Source organism: Papio anubis, chromosome 8, assembly GCF_008728515.1.
Source record: "Papio anubis isolate 15944 chromosome 8, Panubis1.0, whole genome shotgun sequence".
In the NCBI taxonomy this organism is placed as follows: Eukaryota; Metazoa; Chordata; class Mammalia; order Primates; family Cercopithecidae; genus Papio; species Papio anubis.
In genome coordinates this window covers 119704899-119726296 of record NC_044983.1, presented here as the reverse complement: position 1 = coordinate 119726296, position 21398 = coordinate 119704899, and the positions used below count along the sequence as shown (strand labels likewise).

The 21398-nt window shown below is 41.8% G+C and overlaps 1 protein-coding gene across 2 annotated transcripts in view; it reads left to right on the top strand.

Annotated features, from left to right (window-relative positions):
• Positions 1 to 417: 417 nt before the first annotated feature.
• The window catches only part of TMEM65 (transmembrane protein 65), a 62419-nt gene continuing 41438 nt past the window's right edge, over positions 418 to 21398 (top strand). The window contains exon 1 of one of the 2 annotated variants that reach the window (XM_003903141.5): positions 418 to 1293. In XM_003903141.5, the coding sequence (XP_003903190.1) occupies positions 966 to 1293 (328 nt within the window). In that variant the 5' untranslated portion in view covers positions 418 to 965. The remainder of the gene's footprint in view (positions 1294 to 21398) is intronic. The other variant, XM_017962290.3, reaches the window with a different exon arrangement.

Genomic DNA, 21398 nt, shown 5'->3' with positions numbered 1-21398 from the left:
GCGCAGCTGGGGCGCTTCGTTCCGGAGCAGAGCGCCGTGACCCCGCCGGGGTTGGGGCGGCAGTGCAGTTCTCCGCCTGGCCCGAGCAGGGCCGCATGCCGGCGCACCTTTCAGGACGAGCTCCAGATGTGGGCTTGGCCCCAGGTTGGGGGCCGGGTGGCAGCTGTACTACCCTGGCGGGCGAGGGGTCCAGAGCTCTTTTTCCCTATCCCGACCTGTAGATTTAACGCCAGCACAGGGCGGCGCACCCTACCTCCTTCCACCTTCACGCACCAGCCAGGAGGGGACGCGTGTGCGCGCTCCTCCCCTAGGCAGGAGCGCGGCCCAAGCGCCTGCAGACTGCGCCTGCGCAGCCCCGCTCACACCCACCGCCCCCCCCCCCCCCCCCCTTCCCCCTTCGCCCCGCCCCGTTCCCACTTCTGCTGCCGCTAGGGGTAGCGGCGGCTGCTGCTTCCCGGGAGCGTGGTTTCTTTGAGGGCTCGGGAACCCTACAGCGTGGGGACGTGGGGAGGCTAGAGGGTGAGAAAGCCGGCGGGAGAGGAGGGCGGCGCTGGAGGAGGGCGGCGCGTGGCTGACTCATCCCTCTTGAAGATCAGACTGGCAGAGACACACACTCGCCCGCCCCGCCCGCCCGCGCCGCTCCACCTTAGCCGGGAGGCGCCCGCCCGCACCGCCCGCACCGCCCGCCCGCCCTCTGCGGGCGCTGTCCGGGCCCGGCCGTCTCAGAGAAAGTTTTTCCCATCGGAGGGGCCGGAGCCGCAGCGGGCCTTTTGGAAGGGAAGGGGGACGGAACAGGAGGCGAGAGCCGCTCGGGCCCGCGGAGTGCATGGTGCCCGGCGCCTCGGCTGCCTGGCAGGAGGACCTCGGGGCGGGGTCGAGCTGAGCCCAGCTCCTTCTTCTCCCCTCAGCCGCCCCAGAAACCGCCCTCTCGGACGGCCGCGGGGGTTCCCGCTCCTCAGCTCGCCATGTCTCGGCTGCTGCCGCTGCTGAGGAGCCGGACCGCGCGCAGCCTGAGGCCGGGCCCGGCCGCTGCCGCCGCCGCCGCCGCCGCTGCCGCCGGCGCGCCCCGCCCGCCGTCCTGGTGCTGCTGCGGGCGGGGGCTGCTGGGGCTCGCGTCCCCCGGAGGCTTCCCGGGCGGCCCCCGGCGGCTGGGCACGCACCCCAAGAAGGAGCCCATGGAGGCGCTGAACACGGCGCAGGGCGCGCGCGACTTCATCTACAGCCTGCACTCCACGGAGAGGAGCTGCCTGCTCAAAGAGCTGCACCGCTTCGAGTCCATTGCCATTGCCCAAGGTAAGGGGGGACCGGTGGTGGGGAGCCCGGAGACTCCGGCGCCCTCCTCTTCCCGCCAGCCTACCTGGAGCCCTCCCCGGCTCAGGATCTTGGACCCCCGCTGCCGCCCCCCTTCCGCCCCCCTTCCGCCCCCCTCGCTTGTCTGGCCCCACGCCTGGGACGGCTGGGGGCGGGGAGACTTTCCGCCGTCCGAATTTCCCCCAGGCAGGTAGGACGGGCGCGGGTCGTGCCAGGCAGCCGAGGCCAGCGCCTGGCTACTTCCTCCCCAGCCTCAGAGTCCGGAGGTTCGGCCTAAAATGCCAGTTAACACTGTTGGGATTGTGTTTTGATTTGCCCTGTGCCTCCCCTCCCCAACCCTCCTGTCCCTTAGCCCTTGCTGCTTTCTTGCGAGCGTGCACCTGCATGCTGTGCCTGCTCCCAGAAAGTGCTACAAACCCGCCTGGCAGAAAGAAACTTTTTGAACGGTTATCAAATGAAGATGTATGGGTGGGTAGCCAAAAGAAGGCGTGTAGCTTCAAAAGTCAGGGATGCTCTCAGCTGCCTGTTTCCGCACACCTCTGGTTGCGTTAATTTCAGCAGCCAAAGGAAACATTTTCCCCAGAAATGGAAAGATAGATTCAAGTTAAATTCCAGTTTTGGTTTTTCCCAGAGGTTGAAAGAATGAAATAAGGAGGTGTATTTTTTGGAAATCTGCGGCTCTGCAGTAGAAGTCAGACTTGTGCTCAAAAATAATTTGGAACGATGAAAGCAAAACAATTTTTAAGCTGGCATGTTAAAATAGGGTATTTCTAAAATAAGTCCAGAATGGGGTAGGTCAGAATTTGAGTCTAGGTGAAAAGCCTGAAAGTTCAGAAAATAAAAAGGATGAAAGGAGCAGACGACTAAAGTGGATGTCTTAAAATATTTCTGCCACTTAAATACAGTTATGTAAACAAAACACATTGCTTCAGTTTGTATTACATTCTGATGTGTCTGAAAGTTTTAAAAAAGTTTACTTCCCCCTCTAAACTTGGTAGGTACATAAACGTCTCATAGATTCCAAAGTGTAGAGCACATTGATTTAGATCCTGGCATTTGATTTGCCAGACTTGAAAGTGTATCTTTAGCTGATGTGCAGGAATGGAGGAAAGAATTATCTACCTCATGTAAGCATGACGTTATCTGTACTACTTCAGAAACTTGTTTTAGTTGTGGGTTTTAATCACATTTTTTCCCTCTCGGTTCAGGGAATTGTGGACCAATTTACAGTGGTCGATTGATTCCAGACATTGTTTACCCACAGTGCTTTTACAGAAAAATGTAACATCAGATTAATTCCATTATTCAATATGTAATCATGATGTTATATGGAATCATAAACACTAGCACATTTATAATCTATGTGTGCACTCTATGCAGTTCAAAAATAGTCAATTCTGAAAATATGCTCCTTGGAAAATCATATAGTCGGTCATGTACTAGAACATTAACTTTTGAACCTTTCTCCACTGACACGACTATTTGAACACACATTTTACCTTTTCCAAGTAATTTCTTGGAAATTCTACATTGTCAACAAGTTACAAGATTGGAAGGCCCTATGAGTATAGTTTCAAGGCAGTTCTTGAAAATCATGTCCTGCAAGGTGACTGAATAATTTTTTTCTCATACATTATTATTTTTGTACATGCCAGCAGTATTGCAGTAGCAATGCTACATTTCCTAATAAAGATAATATTTTTAAATTTAACATGGTTTTAAGTATTCTGAAAAGGACCTAAACACTTTAGTCAATGGAGATCGTTAGCATCAATTAAAGTTAGTTATGTTACTAATATGAGAGAGAAATTAGTAATTTAAATTGTTTTCTTTGCTCAGGAGAAACAGTCAATGATATTTGAAACAATGGTTAGTCAGATGCTTATCTCTCTTGTTTATAAGCTAAAGAACATCAAAGTTTAAATCAGCTATTTTTGCTGATGTTGATGACAAAATGATTGTCCTATGAATCAAATGACACAGATGCTGCTGCTTTGTTAGTATAGTCTTGGTGTTCACTTATTTTCAGTATCAATACGTGGAGTTATTATGGAGATAACTAGGATCATCACTTAGGAAATTACCTTATTCATTAATCATTTAAGGTAAAAGGGATTTTATTATGTTGGGAATGCATACAGCTCATTCCATTGCTGAAATTAACATTTTTTTTTCCAGTCAGATAAATAGAAAACTCCCGTGTTTTCTTTTATTGTTGCTTTTCAAATAATGTTTTCAAGTACTCAACCAATGTATTAAATGTGTATGAACTAAGTGCACTTTCTAACAAAATTAATTCCATTAAAAGAGCTATTTCTTGCCATACGAAATCTTATGTGTCTTTAGAAAAGGTGCTTGTATAAACTAATGAAGTGTTTTGGATTTGGTATGGAAATGTTACTGAAAAAATATCATCCATGCTTTGATACGGCAGTGGAATGTGCTGTTGAAATTTGGCACATTTGCCCTTATCTTTCTTATATGTTTATCAGTAGGCATGTGATATAATCTGTGATGAGGTAAAGCTTTGGAATCAGTTTGTAGTAGATAAGGCAGACCTTGTGGGATGTCTTATCATAGTTAAATAGAATATTGTGATTTTTAAAATTACAAACTGATTTCTTCCCTAATTTTAAAAAAAGTTGAGGTTGCGCCTTGAATTTACCTGCTCAGCCTGATCGCTCTTCTTCCAGAAACAGACCATATTCTGCTGATAGAGCATTATTCATGTTTTTACAAGCAGTACTGGCAAGCTGTCATTATTACAGTTGCCTTTCAATGTTAGCCAAAAATTTTAAAACAAATTTTCTTCCCAATTTTTGTAATTAATATTTCCATTTATAATTATTTTTGAAAGCTTTTAAAATATTGCAATTTGGTATTGAAAGATTGACAGTGCTCATTGTATTAGTTATCCATTGTGGTATAACAAATTATCCTAAAACACAGTGGCTTAAAACAAGCATGTATTAGCTCCTAATTTCTGAGGCTCACAAATCCTATAGCATCTTAGTTGAGTATTTCTGGCCCAGGATCTTATGAAGTTGAAATGAAGCTCTCAGCTGGGGTGGCATCATCTGAAGTCTTGACTGGGGCTGGAGGATCCATTTCCAAGAAGTCTCACTCACATGGCTGTTGACTGGATGTCTCAATTCCCTCCCCTGTGGTCCTTCACAGGGCTGCCTGAGTATTCTCAGAGTTTCCTCTAGAGCAAGTGATGAGAGAGCAAGAGAGAGGGAGTATGTTTGCAAGACAGCACCTGTGAGCACCTAAGCTGGAAGCCACAGACTTTTATAACGCAGTCTTAAAAGTGATAGTCCATCTCTTTTGTCCTGACACATTGTGGGAGAGTACTACACAAGATGTGAATACAAGGGAGTGGGAATCATTGGGGATACATCTTGGAGGCTGGCTTCCACACTTTAAGGTGGTGTAATTAACGCTCATCAGAGAGTTACACAGGGAGACAAGAACTGGTGTTGGAGAGGTACAATGAGAGATATGTTTTGAAAAAAAGAGCCTCTTAGGGAATATTTTTGTTATAATACGTATACTTAAGATATTTAAAAAATGAGATTCTTTTTACATATAGCAAATAAAATATGTATTGTGGTGAACAGAGCAGTTTTTCTATCAATGTTATATCTTAATTAGCTTGCATTTTTTGGTTCCTCTGTATGAGTGGTAATTGTGTGCTTTTGACATTTTTTACCATTTAGCTACATCTGTATACATTAACCAAATAATTCTAAACTTTAATCTTGTAGTCCCCCAGTTTTTGTGATTGTTTAAGGTAGGATGAAGAGCTTTGTTTTGAGAACTTGCCATATAGCATAAGAGGACTTTGACAAAATGAAAGACTGGAAGATAAAGAGCTTATACTAAATTGAATATCTAGAACACTTGAAAATAAATTAGGATTTCTTATGGAATCCCTGTTCACTAGAGATCTTGGACCTTTAACAAGATTATCCTCATTTTTTTTCAGCCCATTGCTCAGGATTATGTGAGAAAATAGAAATTCTTTATTTTTTATTTTTTTATTTTTTGAGACAGAGTCTCACTCTGTTGCCCAGGGTGGAGTGCAGTGGTGCAATCTCGGCTCAGTGCACCTGCGTCTCCCGGGTTCAAGCTGGGATTGCAGACGTGCACCACTGCGCCTGGCTAAGTTTTGTATTATTAGTGGAGGTGAGATTTCACCATCTTGGCCAGGTTCGTCTCGAACTCCTGACCTCAGGTGACTCACTCAGCTTAGCCTTCCAAAGTGCCGGGATTACAGTTGTGAGCACCGCGCCTAGCCGAAAATATAAATTATTTTAAGCTGTTAGCCTCTGGAATGGATTGAGAATAGTTTGCTTTTGTCCAATAAGAAAAAGGGCAAGAAAAACATTTTATACTCCAAATTAAGATACGTGAATAAAGATATTTCAGTGCCTTTGTTGAGATAGTAAAAAGGAAAAAGGGAAGTATAGCTCCACCTGGGCCCGGCAAGAGGGGAAGAACAAGGACGTGGATAAGAGGTATGAATTGAGGCAAGAGGAGTGAGAGATCTCTGATGAGCCATGGGCTTCTATAAGTTGAGTTAGGCTCAGTTAAATGAAGCTTTGCTACAATCAGTTATTTTACCAGTATGGAAAGAACCTAATTACAGTAGTATATTCCAGCAAACTTAATTCTGAGTTCTTTAGAGTTACTGGGTATGTTGGATTGGTCTTATTACCAGGGATTACTGCCAGTAGAAGACAGATAATCAAGTAAAGTTTTTTTTTTTTTTTTTTTTTTTTTTTTCCATTATAAAAGGCATATATGCTATTTAACAATGTTTAATCATCACTTACATATAACTGATGTCCAGAGTTATATGTGACTTCAAATAACAACCCTTCTATTATATCTCATGATTTTGTGGATCAAGAATATAGGCAGTTGCAGGTAGAGAGTTCATAGGAAATAAAAAAAATAAAAGAAAAAAGGATATAGGCAGGGCTCAGCTGGATGCTGTTTCTTATGGCCTTTATGGAGGTCATTACATAAAGTTTGGCTGGCTGATGGTCTGGTCAGAAGGTCCAACATCGATTTATTTACATGTCTGGCACTTTGGTAGAGATGACTGGAGGGCTGGACTCAACTGGAACTGTTGACCCAAGGAGATGGATATGGCCTCATCAGCATGACAGTGTTAGCATGGTTGTAATACTTAGGTCAGGGCTCCTAGAGAAAATGTTCCAAGGGGGCTGGGTCGAAGCTGTAAAACTTTGTATTCGTTTTCTTTCTTTTTTTTGAAACGGAGTCTCGTGCTGTCACTTAGTCTGGAGTGCAGTGGTGTGATCTCGGTTCACTGCAACCTCTGCCTCCTGGGTTCAAGTGATTCTTTTGCTTCAGCCTCCCGAGTAGCTGGGACTACAGATGCACGCCACCATGCTTGGCTAATTTTTGTATTTTTAGTAGAGATGGGGTTTCGCCATGTTGGCCAGGCTGGTCTCGAACTCCTGACCTCAGGTAATCTGCCCGCCTTGGCCTCCCAAAGTGCTAGGATTACAGGAGTGAGTCACCATGCCCGGCGTGTATTAGTTTTCTATTGCTGCTGTAACACCACAAATACAGTGGCATAAAACAACGTACTCTTTTAGAGTTCTCAAAGTCCAAAATAAGTCTTAAGGGACTAAAATCAAAGTGTCAGCGAGGTTCTGTCCTTCTAGAGAGTCCAGGGGAGAGTATGTTCTTTGCTTCTTTCATCTTTTGGGATTCCTTAGTTCCTGGACACATCACTAAAACCTCTGCTCCCTCATTGACCTTTTTGCCTCCCTATTATAAGAACCCTCATGATTATATTTAGGTTTTACCTGGATAATCCAGGATAATCTCACTCTCTCAAAATCCTTAATTTAATTACATTTGCAAAATTCTTTTTGCCATATAATGTAACATATTTACAGGTTAGGGAATTAGAATGTGGGTATCTTTGGGGGCCATTATTCATCCTACCACAGACTTGTTATGACCCAGCTTTCGAAGTTCCAGAACATTATTTCTGCTGCATGTAATTGGTCAAGCAAATCACTAAAACCAGTTCAGATTCAAGGGAAGGGAAATTAAAAGGAGGACAGAAAGGCGATTCCTTATGTATCAGACTCTTCACCTCTCTATTAAATAAACTTTTGGGTAATTGTTTTCCTTGATTGTGTTGTCTCCTCACTTCTCAGTTCTTGACTAAATTCTAAATATTAGAAATGTGGGAAATACGGCTTCCAGGTAAGTCAAACACTTATATCTATAGTTTAATTTACCAGTATTAATTTGCTGTTTTTCACCTTAATAGTCATTTATTGCCTATTTTTTGTGACAAAAAAATTTGTGGATAGGAAAATTGAAGTAATATAAAGTCAGCAATTTATAGGGTCACCCAGAGGGTCAGGTGGAACTACAGATCATGATCTTGAAAGTTTGGGATGATGTGATATTTTGCCATTATTAGTGGAGATTGTTTTCATTTTTCTAAAAATAGTGATGAGATTGCATAACCACACTCTTGTCTGGTTTCCTTTGGTGTGTTTGGGTATAAAATAACTTGAACAAATAGGGACTAAATCCTTGAGTGTAGATTTTATTAGCATCTTACCCAAGTCATCTGAATTAGTTAGTATGTAGCTTTATAGGACTCTAGCCTTATCTTTGACTCACAGGTTTATGTCTGCTTTAAGTAAAGGAAAACACATAAAAACAAGTAGTTATATATTAAAATTACCTCAGACAGACAATAAGAGGTAAGAGTAAATAAGAGGTTCTTGTAGATAAAAGACTGTAGGTAACAAAATCATTTCTCCTAAGCTCTGAGACATTTACTTTGATTGCTTTTGATGATAAAATATTTGAACATGTTGCATTTTTTATCTGCCTTAGTAAAAATATAATGAGCATAATTTAGCTTCTACCAGATGTCGGAGTCCTTATATACTGTATTTTAATACAATAAGTTTCTTTGGGGCTACTTCTATTTGTAGACATGCTAGTCATTACACCAAATGCCTCCAGAACACTGCTGTTTCAGTTGGCATGCTTTGTAGACTGCGTCACAGTGGTAGTGAAATGTGTTGGGCTTAGTCTGCTCCTCCCTCCTCCTCAGTGCTCTCAGACTTTTCTACTCTGTTCTCATTCATTCCTTGTAGTTATGGTAAACTCTTTTCTGCTGTGTAAGGAGGTCTGCTTTCATGGCATCCTGTTATTGTTTCTAAAGTCTGCTTTTACTTCTACCAATTGTCACTCTTCCATTGTGTTTAATTTTCTTCTTTTTCTTTTCTGTCTCTTTTTGCTTCCTCCCTCTGCTTTTCAGTAGGGTTTAATCCTGAGAGACATTTTAAGGATCACTGTTCTCTTTGTGTTTTCAGCTAACTAGTTGCATCTATCACATTATTCTTGATTTTTGACTCTTTAGCTCTTGCACTAAAGATCTTTCTTTTGATAATATCCCTCATAATAGGTTTTATAGTAGATTCTACTGCAAAGGCTATGGTTGCACAACAAAATCCTTTATATTTTCTTACTAAAGTTGTACTAGATAATAGAATTGCTCTAGATTACCTACTGGCTAAATGGGGAAGAATCTGTGCAGTTGTTGACACTTCTTGTTGTATGTGGATGAATATATCAGTTATTATGGAGATTCAGTTGTAGGGGATTAATGAACAGGCTGCTTGGCTGAAAATGCACCAGAATTAAGCAGTTAACTGTGGAAATGACTTAAAATTGTCATGGTTAAAGACACAGTTGACAAGAAAATTTGGTTATTTCTGTGACTTACAATAATTAATTTAAATAATCACCATAATTAGGACTGATAACATACCAAGACACTCCAGAATTTTAGGAGGCTCATGCAATTTTGGAATATGTATTAGTAACATATCCATAAACTATAACTCAAAGAATGTTAAACATCATTTCTTATTTGAAAATGACTCCCATGTAATTCAACTTACCAGATAAGCTTGTTTATTATCTCTCTTTTGGATGCTGCAAGGACCCTCTGTGTAACGTACCAGAGTTAGTTTGAGGTCAAAAGACTTAACTTTGAATTTGAAATTTGATTTTGGAAGTGCATCAAATTTGTCAAAGATTTAAAGCACTTAATCAAAATAGGATCAAAGATCACTGTAAAATAATTGTCATACTTTTAGCCAAAGTGGTAATTAAAAGGTTTTTAAAAGCAAAGCCCTTTATTCTTTGATAGAGGAGGGACTCTGTTTTCCACACAATCAGAAATCCTAGGAAAGATAGCATGAGATGGAATCTGTTTCTCCTCTCCCCTCTTTCTTTTTTTGCAGTTTACTTAAAGGTAAACAAGCATATTTGCTCCCTCTTCTTAATACTACACAAAATTCTTGTTCAAAAGAGAAAACCAAATTTTACTACTTTTTAAAAAATACTTTAAGTTCTAGGATACATGTGCACAACATACAGATTTGTTACATATGTATACATATGCCATGTTGGTGTGCTGCACCCATTAACTCGTCATTTACATTAGGTATATCTCCTAATGCTATCCCTTCCCCCCTCCCCCCACCCCACGACAGGCCCTGATGTGTGATGTTCCCCATCCTGTGTCCAAGTGTTCTTACTGTTCAGTTCCCACCTACGAGTGAGAACATGCTGTGTTTGGTTTTCTGTCCTTGTGATAGTTTGCTCAGAATGATGGTTTCCAGTTTCATCCATGTCCCTACAAAGGACATGAACTCATCCTTTTTTATGGCTGCATAGCATTCCATGGTGTATATATGCCACATTTTCTTAATCCAGTCTATCATTGATGGGCATTTGGGTTGGTTCCAAGTCTTTGCTATTGTGAATAGTGCCGCAGTAAACATGTGTGCATGTGTCTTTATAGCAGCATGATTTATAATCCTTTGGGTATATCCCCAGTAATGGGATGGCTGGGTCAAATGGTAGTTCTAGTTCTAGATCCTTGAGGAATCGCCACACTGTCTTCCACAATGGCTGAACTAGTTTACAGTCCACCAACAGTGTAAAAGTGTTCCTATTTTTCTGCATCCTCTCCAGCATTTGTTTCCTGACTTTTTAATGATCGCCATTCTAACTGGTGTGAGATGGTATCTCATTGTGGCTTTGATTTGCATTTCTCTGATGACCAGTGATGATGAGCCTTTTTTCGTGTGTCTGTTGGCTGCATAAATGTCTTCTTTTGAGAAATGTCTGTTCATATCCTTCGCCCACTTTTTGATGGGGTTGTTTGATTTTTAAGTTCTTTGTAGATTCTGGATATTAGCCCTTGGTCAGATGAGTAGATTGCAAAAAGTTTCTCCCATTCTGTAGGTTGCCTGTTCACTCTGATGGTAATTTCTTTTGCTGTGCAGAAGCTCTTTAGTTTAATTAGATCCCATTTGTCAATTTTGGCTTTTGTTGCCCTTGCTTTTCGTGTTTTAGACATGAAGTCCTTGCCCATGCCTATGTCCTGAATGATATTGCCTAGGTTTTGTTCTAGGGTTTTTATGGTTTTAGGTCTAACATTTAAGTCTTTAATCCATCTTGAGTTAATTTTTGTATAAGGTCTAAGGAAGGGATCCAGTTTCAGCTTTCTACATATGGCTAGCCAGTTTTCCTAGCACCATTAAATAGGGAATCCTTTCCCCATTTCTTGTGTTTGTCAGGTTTGTCAAAGATCAGATGGTTGTAGATGTGTGGTATTATTTCTGACGGCTCTCTTCTGTTCCATTGGTCTATATCTCTGTTTTGGTACCAGTACCATGCTGTTTTTATTACTGTAGTCTTGTAGTATAGTTTGAAGTCAGGTAGGGTGACACCTCCAGCTTTGTTCTTTTGGCTTAGGATTGTCTTGGCAATGCAACCTCTTTTTTGGTTCCATATGAACTTTAAAGTAGTTTTTTTCCAATTCCATGAAAAAAGTCATTGGTAGCTTGATGGGGTGGCATTGAATCTATAAATTACCTTGGACAGTGTGGCCATTTTCATGATATTGATTCTTCCTATCCATGAGCGTGGAATATTCTTCCATTTGTTTGTGTCCTCTTTCATTTCGTTGAGCAGTGGTTTGTAGTTCTCCTTGAAGAGGTCCTTCACATCCCTTGTAAGTTGGATTCCTAGGTATTTTATTCTCTTTGAAGCAATTGTGAATGGGAGTTCACTCATGATTTGGCTCTCTGTTTGTCTGTTATTGGTGTATAGGAATGCTTGTGATTTTTGCACATTGATTTTGTATCCTGAGACTTTGCTGAAGTTGCTTATCAGCTTAGGGAAATTTTGTGCTGAGATGATGGGGTTTTCTAGATATACAATCATGTCATCTGCAAATAGGGACAATTTGACTTCCTCTTTTCCTAATTGAATACCCTTTATTTCTTTCTCCTGCCTGATTGCCCTGGCCAGAACTTCCAACACTATGTTGAATAGGAGGGGTGAGAGAGGGCATTCCTGTCTTGTGCCAGTTTTCAAAGGGAATGCTTCCAGTTTTTGCCCATTCAGTATGATATTGGCTGTGGGTTTGTCATAAATAGCTCTTGCTATTTTGAGATACATCCCATCAACACCTAATTTATTGAGAGTTTTTAGCATGAAGAGTTGTTGAATTTTGTCGAAGGCCTTTTCTGCATCTATTGAGATAATCATGTGGTATTTCTCTCTGGTTCTGTTTATATGCTGGATTGCGTTTATTGATTTGCGTATGTTGAACCAGCCTTGCATCCCAGGATGAAGCCCACTTGATCATAGTGGATAAACTTTTTGATGTACTGCTGGATTCAGTTTGCCAGTATTTTATTGAGGATTTTTGCATCGATGTTCATCAGGGATGATGGTCTAAAATTCTCTTTTTTTGTTGTGTCTCTGCCAGGCTTTGATATCAGGATGATGCTGGCCTCATAAAGTGAGTTAGGAAGGATTCCCTCTTTTTCTATTGGTTGGAATAGTTTCAGAAGTAATGGTACCAGCTCCTTTTTGTACCTCTGGGGTACAATTTGACTGTGAATCCATCTGTTCCTGGACTTTTTTTGGTTGGTAGGCTATTAATTATTGCCTCAATTTCAGAGTCTGTTATTGGTCTATTCAGGGATTCAACTTCTTCCTAGTTTAGTCTTGGTAGGGTGTATGTGTCCAGGAATTTATACATTTCTTCTGGATTTTCTAGTTTATTTGCATAGAGGTGTTTATAGTATTCTTTGATGGTAGTTTGTATATCTGTGGGATCGGTGGTGATACCCCCTTTATCATTTTTGATTGTGTCTATTTCATTCTTCTCTCTTTTCTTCTTTATTAGCCTTGCTAACCAGCTCCTGGATTTGTTGATGTTTTGAAGGTTTTTTTGTGTCTCTATCTCCTTCAGTTCTGCTCTGATCTTAGTTATTTCTTGCCTTCTGCTAGCTTTTGAATGTGTTTGTTCCTGCTTCTCTAGTTCTTTTAATTGTGATGTTAGGGTGTCAATTTTAGATCTTTCCTGCTTTCTTTTCTGGGCATTTAGTGCTATAAATTTCCCTCTACACACTGCTTTAAATGTGCCCCAGAGATTCTGGTATGTTGTATCTTTGTTCTCATTGGTTTCGAAGAACATCTCTATTTCTGCCTTCATTTTGTTATGTACCCAGTAGTTATTCAGGAGCAGGTTGTTCAGTTTCCATGTAGTTGCGCGGTTTTGAGTGAGTTTGTTAATCCTGAGTTCTAGTTTGATTGCACTGTGGTCTGAGAGACAGTTTGTTATATTATAATTTCTGTTCTTTTACATTTGCTGAGGAATGCTTTACTTCCAATTATGTGGTCAATTTTGGAGTAAGTGCAATGTGATGCTGAGAAGAATGTATATTCTGTTGATTTGGGGTGGAGAGTTCTGTAGATGTCTATTAGGTCTGCTTGGTGCAGAGCTGAGTTCAATTCCTGGATATCCTTGTTAACTTTCTGTCTCGTGGATCTGTCTGATGTTGACAGTGGGGTGTTAAAGTCTCCCATTATTATTCTGTGGGAGTCTAAGTCTCTTTGTAAATCTCTAAGGACTTGCTTTATGAATCTGGGTGCTCCTGTATTGGGTGCATATATATTTAGGATAGTTAGCTCTTCTTGTTGAATTGATCCATTTACCATTATGTAATGGTCTTCTTTGTCTCTTCTGATCTTTGTTGATTTAAAGTCTGTTTTATCAGAGACTAGTATTGCAACCCCTGCTTTTTTTTTTGTTTTCCATTTTCTTGGTAGATCTTCCTCCATCCCTTTATTTTGAGCCTGTGTGCGTCTCTGCATGTGAGATGGGTCTCCTGAATACAGCAGACTGATGGGTCTTGACTCTTTATCCAGTTTGCCAGTCTGTGTCTTTTAATTGGAGCATTTAGCCCGTTTACATTTCAGGTTAATATTGTTATGTGTGAATTCGATCCTGTCATTATGATGTTAGCTGGTTATTTTGCTCGTTAGTTGAGGCAGTTTCTTCCTAGCATTGATGGTCTTTACATTTTGGTATGTTTCTGCAGTGGCTGGTACTGGTTGTTCCTTTCCATGTTTAGTGCTTCCTTCAGGAGCTTTTGTAAGGCAGGCCTGGTGGTGACAAACTCTTAACATTTGCTTGTCTATAAAGGATTTTATTTCTTCTTCACTTATGAAGCTTAGTTTGGCTGGGTGTGAAATTCTGGGTTGAAAATTCTTTTCTTTAAGAATGTTGAATATTGGCCCCCACTCTCTTCTGGCTTGTAGAGTTTCTGCCGAGAGATCTGTTGTTACTCTGATGAGCTTCCTTTTGTGGGTAACCCGACCTTTCTCTCTGGCTGCCCTTAACAATTTTTCCATCATTTCAACTTTGGTGAATCTGGCAATTATGTGTCTTGGAGTTGCTTTTCTCAAGGAGTATCTTTGTGGCATTCTCTGTATTTCCTGAATTTGAATGTTGGCCTGCCTTGCTAGGTTGTGGAGGTTCTCCTGGATAATATCCTGAAGAATGTTTTCCAACTTGGTTCCATTTTCCCTGTCACTTTCAGGTACACCCATCAGATGTAGATTTGGTCTTTTCGCATAATCCCATATTTCTTGGAAGCTTTGTTCTTTCTTTTTACTCTTTTTTCTATAAACTTCTGGCTTCATTTCATTCATTTGATCTTCAACCACTGATACCCTTTCTTCCAGTTGATCAAATCAGCTATTGAAGCTTGTGCATGCATCATGTAGTTCTCATGCCATGGTTTTCAGCTCCATCAGGTCATTTAAGGACTTCTCTACGGTGTTTATTCTAGTTGGCCATTCGTCTAATCTTTTTTCAAGGTTTTTAGCTTCTTTGTGACGAGTTTGAACATTCTCCTTTAGCTCGGAGAAGTTTGTTATTGCTGATTGTCTGAAGCCTTCTTCTCTCCACTCGTCAAAGTCTTTCTCCATCCAGCTTTGTTCCACTGCTGGCGAGGAGCTATGTTCCTTTGGAGGAGAAGAGGCGCTCTGATTTTTGGAATTTTCAGCTTTTCTCCTCTGGTTTCTCCCCATCTTTGTGGTTTTATCTACCTTTGGTCTTTGATGATGATGACTTACAGATGGGGTTTTGGTGTGGATGTCCTTTCTGTTAGTTTTCCTTCTAACAGTCAGGACCCTCAGCTGCAGGTCTGTTGGAGTTTGCTGGAGGTCCACTCCAGAGCATGTTTGCCTGGGTATCACCAGCCGAGGCTGCAGACCAGCAAATATTGCAGAATGGCAAATGTTGCTGCCTGATCGTTCCTCTGGAGGGTTCATCTCAGAGGGGCACCTGGCTGTATGAGGTGTCAGTCGGCCCCTCCTGGGAGGTGCCTGCCAGTTAGGCTACTCGGGCGTCAGGGACCCACTTGAGGAGGCAGTCTGTCCGTTCTCAGATCTCAAACTCTGTGCTGGGAGAACCACTACTCTCTTCAAAGCTGTCAGACAGGGACATTTAAGTCTGTAGAAGTTTCTGTTGTCTTTTGTTCAGCTATGCCCTGGCCCCAGAGTTGGAGTCTACAGAGGCAGGACGGCCTCCTTGAGCTGAGGTGGGCTCCACCCAGTTCAAGCTTCCTGGCTGCTTTGTTTAGGTACTCAAGCCTCAGCAATGGTGGGTACCCCTCCCTCAGCCTCGCTGTTGCCTTGCAGTTTGATCTTAGACTGCTGTGCTAGCAATGAGCAAGGCTCTGTGGGCATGGGACCCTCCGAGCCAGGCGCAGTATATAATCTACTGGTGTGCCATTTGCTAAGAGTGTTGGAAAAGCGCAGTATTAGGGTGGGAGTGATCCAATTTTCCAGGTGCCGTCTGTCACAGCTTCCCTTGGCTAGGAAAGGGAATTCTCTGACCCCTTGAGCTTCTGGTTGAGGCGATGCCTCGCCCTGCTTCGGCTTACACTCCGTGGGCTGCACCCACTGTTCTGTGCCCACTGTCCAACAAGCCCCAGTGAGATGAACCCAGTACTGTAGCTGGAAATGCAGAAATCACCCATCTTCTGCATTGCTCATGCTGGGAGCTGTAGACTGGAGCTGTTCCTATTCAGTCATCTTGGAACCTCACTCCAAATTTTGCTTTTGTATTAGTGTATTACCAATACTAAAACTAAAGCTAATTTTAATAAAAGCTTATAAACAAATTGGATTTTCATAAACCTTTTATAATCTCTTAGCATTTTTTCTTTCTTTCTTTTTTTTTTTTAGACAAGAGTCTTGCACTATCACCAAGGCTCGAGTGCAATGGCATGATCTTGGCTCACTGCAACCTCCGCCTCCTGGGCTCAAGCGATTCTCATGACTAAGCCTCCTGAGTTGCTGGTACTACAGGCGTACACTACCACGCCTGGCTGATTTTTGTATTTTTAGTAGAGACAGGGTTTCACTATGTTGGCCTGGCTGGTCTTGAGCTCCTGACCTCAAGTGATCCACCCATTTCTGCCTCCCAAAGTGCTGAGATTACAGGCATGAGCCACTGCACCCAGCCAATATTTTCTATTTTTCTTTTTCCAGTTTACTATATTAATTTAATTTTATCTATATCTTAAAAAAATTCCTTCATTTTGAAACAACCATTAAATATCTTCTAAGCTAGATAGATGAAATTATTTTTTCTCAGCAAATACACATTTTCATGCTTTTTACAACTTTCCTTATCAAAAACATATCTTGACCTGGTGCTGTGGCTCACGCCTGTAATCCCAACAGTTTGGGAGGCCAAGGTGGGTGGATCACCTGAGGTCAGGAGTTTGAGACCAGCCTGGACAACATGGTGAAACCCCATCTCTACTAAAAGTACAAAAAATTAGCTGAGCATGGTGGCAGATGCCTGTAATCCTAGCTGCTTGGGAAGCTGAGGCAGGAGAATCGCTTGAACCAGGGAGGCAGAGGTTGCAGTGAGCCGATATCCTGCCATTTCACTCCAGCCTGGTCAACAAGAGCGAAACTCCATCTGAAAAAAACCCTCCAAAAAACCAACCAAAAAAAATCTTGCTTTTTAAAATTTCTTGTTTTTTATTTTTTTGAGACAGAGTCTTGCTCTGTTGCCCAGGCTGGAGTGCAGTGGTGCAACCTCTGCTCACTGCAACCTGTGCCTCCTAGGTTCAAGCAATTCTCCTGCCTTAGCCTCCTGAGTAGCTGGGATTACAGGTGCATGCCACCATGCCTGGCTAATTTTTGTATTTTTTTAGTAGAGATGGGGTTTCACTTTGTTGGCCAGACTGGTCTCGAACTCCTGACTTCAAGTGGTTCGCCTGCCTCTGCCTCCCAAAGTGCTGGGATTACAGGTGTGAGCCACTATACCCAGCCCAAAATCTTGCTTTTTTTAAAACACTCTGTATACAGACTTGTTTCCTTTTATATCTAGTAGTTTTAATTATATATATTAACTACAGGATTTTTTTTTTTTTTCTTGAGATGGAGTTTTGCTCTTGTTGCCTAGGCTGGAGTGCAGTGGCATGATCTCAGTTCACTGCAACCTCTGCCTCCCTGGTTCAAGCCACTCTCCTGCCTTAGCCTCCGGAGTAGCTGGGATTACAGGCGCCCGCCACCACGCCCAGCTAATTTTTTGTATTTTTAGTAGAGACAGGATCTCGCCATGTTGGCCAAGCTGGTCTTGAACTCCTGACCTTGGGGGAGTCACCTACCTCAGCCTCCCAAAGTGCTAGACTACAGGCATGAGCCACTGTGCCCAGCCTACAGTTTTAACTCTTAGTAGCCTTAATGTCTAGCGAAAACCTGTGAAGTAATCTTGAACTGTTTCATATCAGTATTTGTAAATGAAAACCATTTTGCATTTTTTTAGAAAGATGTTTTCTCAATTTTTTTGTTTATTAACAGATCTAAGTATATTTAGCCTTTCTGTGCCGTATAAATGAATTATATATAATTGACAATTCGGAAGCCAATCCTATTTAATTTTACTCACAATTTAAAAACTAGTTTTATTTATCAAATATTAACACATATACAGACACACAGACAGAAGCAGATCTTACAGCTTTCATAAATCTCATTTGTTGGCTTTTAAATAATTTTTTTCCCCCATTCTACTACCAGTCTTCCAATTATCTGTTTCATTGCCCTACTCAGTTGTTAGCTGGGCAACCCTTAATTCGCATTTTCAAAGGGATGGCTCTTAGATGAAACAAGGTAGAAAATTTATATCTCAAAGCACAGAGCTGAGATTTCAGGCCTAAATAATTAATTGTGTAATCATTTGCCCAAACCAAGGAAGGAAGTTGTTGGTAAAGGCCCGGCTAAGGCAAGATAGCCAGGAAGAGCACCTTAAACAAAGGTTAGATTTGTTTTGTAAATTCAAACCAATGGTAAGAGTTTCTAGTGACTCGGTTCTCCCTCTCTTCCTGGTGCACCGAGGCAGACGACACCCTTACAAATGGATATATATATATTTTTTCTTTGAGACAAAGTCTCCCTCTGTCACCCAGGCTGGAGTGCAGTGGTGAGATCTCGGCTCACCGAAACCTTGCCTCCTGGGTTCAAGCGATTCTCCTACCTCAGCATCCTGAGTAGCTGGGACTACAGGCGCGCACCACCATGCCTGGCTAATATTTTGTATTTTTAGTGGAGACTGAGTTTCACCATGTTAACCAGGATGGTCTTGATCTCCTTACCTCATGATCTGCCTGCCTCGGCCTCCCAAAGTGCTGGGATTACAGGTGTGAGCTACCGCGCCTGGCCAAGATTTTTTTTTATAGATGTAAATTTCTTTTACAAAAGAGTTTCAAAATAGCCAGCTAAATGCCAGAAACGTATGTCTTGAAGACTTATTTAGTTGAATAGGCAGTCTTTTTAACTTAACTACTGTTTCCTAGCTAAAATTATTGAGTTCAGGTTGAAGGCCATTAAGGAAAAGGACAAAAAAAGCATTCTTGGTGCCTAGACTCAGTATGATAGCTCTGAAAAAGAAGCAAGGCTACTTTACCTGAGGTCCTAACTTTTATAAACACTTTATCCAGGATAGCTTTCTTTTAGCCTTTAGTGTAGTATAATAACTAAGCCAAAAGGTTAGCAGATTTAATTTTTACCAATTCGTTGTTTAAGCTTTTTATTTGCCTTTTATAGTCTTTTTCCTTTCCTGTTTTTTTTTTTTTTTTTTGAAACAGAGTCTCGCTCTGTTGTCCAGACTGTAGTGCAGTGGTGTGATCTCAGCTCACTGCAGCTTCTGCCTCCTAGGTTCAAGCCTCCCTCGTGCTTCAGCCTCTCGAGTAGCTGGGATCACAGGCGTGCACTACCATGCCTGGCTAATTTTTATATTTTTAGTATAGATCAGGGTTCACCATGTTGGCCAGGCTGGTCTTGAATTTCTGCCTTCAAGGGATCTGCCCACCATGGTCTCCCAGTGTGCTGGCATTACAGGCATGAGACACCATGCCTACTCTCTTTTTATAGTCTTTAAAAAGAGGCAGTAAAAATGTTGAAATCTTTTTTACAAAGTTCTGCACATCAGTAGGCATCCTTAGATGAGACTAATTGAGGAGTCCTCACTTTCAAATGTATGCAATTACCTTTAGTAAGATTTTGCTATCTCTTTAAGTGTTTGCTGCTTCCAGGGCTTAATATTTATACATGTAGAGGTAGGCATAGCCAGAAGGTGGAGTACTCAGTTCTTCAGAAATTAAGGATCTCATCTATTTGGCTTTGGCTCTTAGATCACCTCGATCAGTTTAACCAATGATTTTTCCCTACCTCAGGGTGAAAGAAAAAGAAACAAATGGGGTAGAACACAAAAATTCCTGTGGATTTCCAAAAGCCAAAGCTTGCATCCCCGGCAGTATTGCCATTTACTACTAGTTTCTGTCTGACCCAGTCAGACGTCTGAGGCCTCTAACTGAATCCAGACCAGTTAATAATTAGATCCAATTCTGTCCTGGACCCAGTCTAGTTTCTGTCACAACTTCCAAATTCAGTTCAGATAAAAAAAATTGCTGAAACTCAAATATCTCAAAACATACATCCATGGAGCTTTGGAACCCTAGAGAGAACTTACGCATAATCCCCATTCGCTGAGAGAGAGCAGTAGACACAATGGATCTTGTGGGTACCTCACTAGTAAATAAATGAATATGTATGTATTTATATATATATATACTCTATATTATTTATAGTTCTGTGTGTGTCTCTCTATATGAAGATTCTTTACAATTTCTTCAATACTAAGCTAATACCACAGGGCATGTTCTAGTTTTCTCACTTTCTGTATTTCTAACTCCATTCTCTGATGGAGAAATGCCTAGCTCCTATTATTTTTAATATATTTATTTATTTTTCATCGCTGCTCCTGTCACCAAAATCTCATCACCACTACTGCCCACATATTCCTATACAGATGCCCTCCTCACATCAACTTTGGCCCTGACACCCTGAGCCACAGTCCCTTCCCCTTCCATGTGGAAGCCTTTCTCAACCAACTGGGTTCTTTTTTTTTTTTTCTCATTTCTTTTTCTTTTTTTTTTTTGAGACAGAGTCTCCCTCTGTCACCCAGGCTCGAGTACAATGGCATGGTCTCAGCTCACTGCAACCTCTGCTCTCTGGGTTCAAGCAACTCTCCTGCCTCATCTTCCCTAGTAGCTGGGATTACAGGTGTGCACTACCATGCCTGGCTAATTTTTGTATTTTTAATGGAGACGGGGTTTTGCCATATTGGCCAGGCTGGTCTCAAACTCCTGACCTCAAATGATCTGCCCGTCTTGGCCTCTTAAAATGTTGGGATTACAGGCGTGAGCCACTGCACCAGGCCCAACTGGGTTCTGACACCTTGTACCAGACCGACCTCCCTGTGTGGATACACCTCATACTGCTTGAGCTCTAAAAGCCTGTTCTAGGGTACTGTGGCTTCCCCTGCCTCCTACACAGATGCCTGCCTCACTCATTTCTTCCTCATGGCTTTTGGACAGAACTTTTTGGGAAAGGGAAGAGAAATCCCACCTCCCTCACTTACTTAAATTCTGCAATACTGTAAGGCCAAATCCTACCTCTTCTTGGAGTCTGTCTCCCACTTCTTAGGGAAATAATTTCTCCATTCTGGAAACTTACACTGTATTTTTATTTTATTTTATTATTATTTATTATTATTATTATTTTTGAGATGAAGTCTTGCTCTTGTTGCCCTGGCTGGAGTGCACTACACTCCGGCTCACTACAAGCTCCACCTCCCAGGTTCAAGCCATTTTCTTACCTCCCGAGTAGCTGGGACTACAGGCACCTGCCACCACGCCTGGCTGAGTTTTGTATCTTTTTTTTAGTAGAGGTGGGGTTTCACAATGTTGGCCAGGCTGGTGTCAAACTCCTGACCGCAGGCCATCCGCCCGCCTCGGCCTCCCAAAGTGCTGGGGTTACAGGCGTGAGCCACCACGCCCAGCCGACTTACACTCTATTTTTTTGTTCTCTAATCATCTCATGTCTGTTTGTACCTTCTGCTGACTCCATGTCATACTTTGCGATCAGGGGCTATTTTCTGTAATTTTTTTTCCCTTTAATAACTTTTAAAAGTTTTTTTTAAGTGATAAATGCAAAGGCAGATACAAAAAACCCTACTAGTTGAAATACGATGGTTTTTTTTGTTTCTAAATACAAAATTTAATCATTGAACTCTCCTTTATTATAGATTAGCTACTCTTTGATAGTCGAATGAT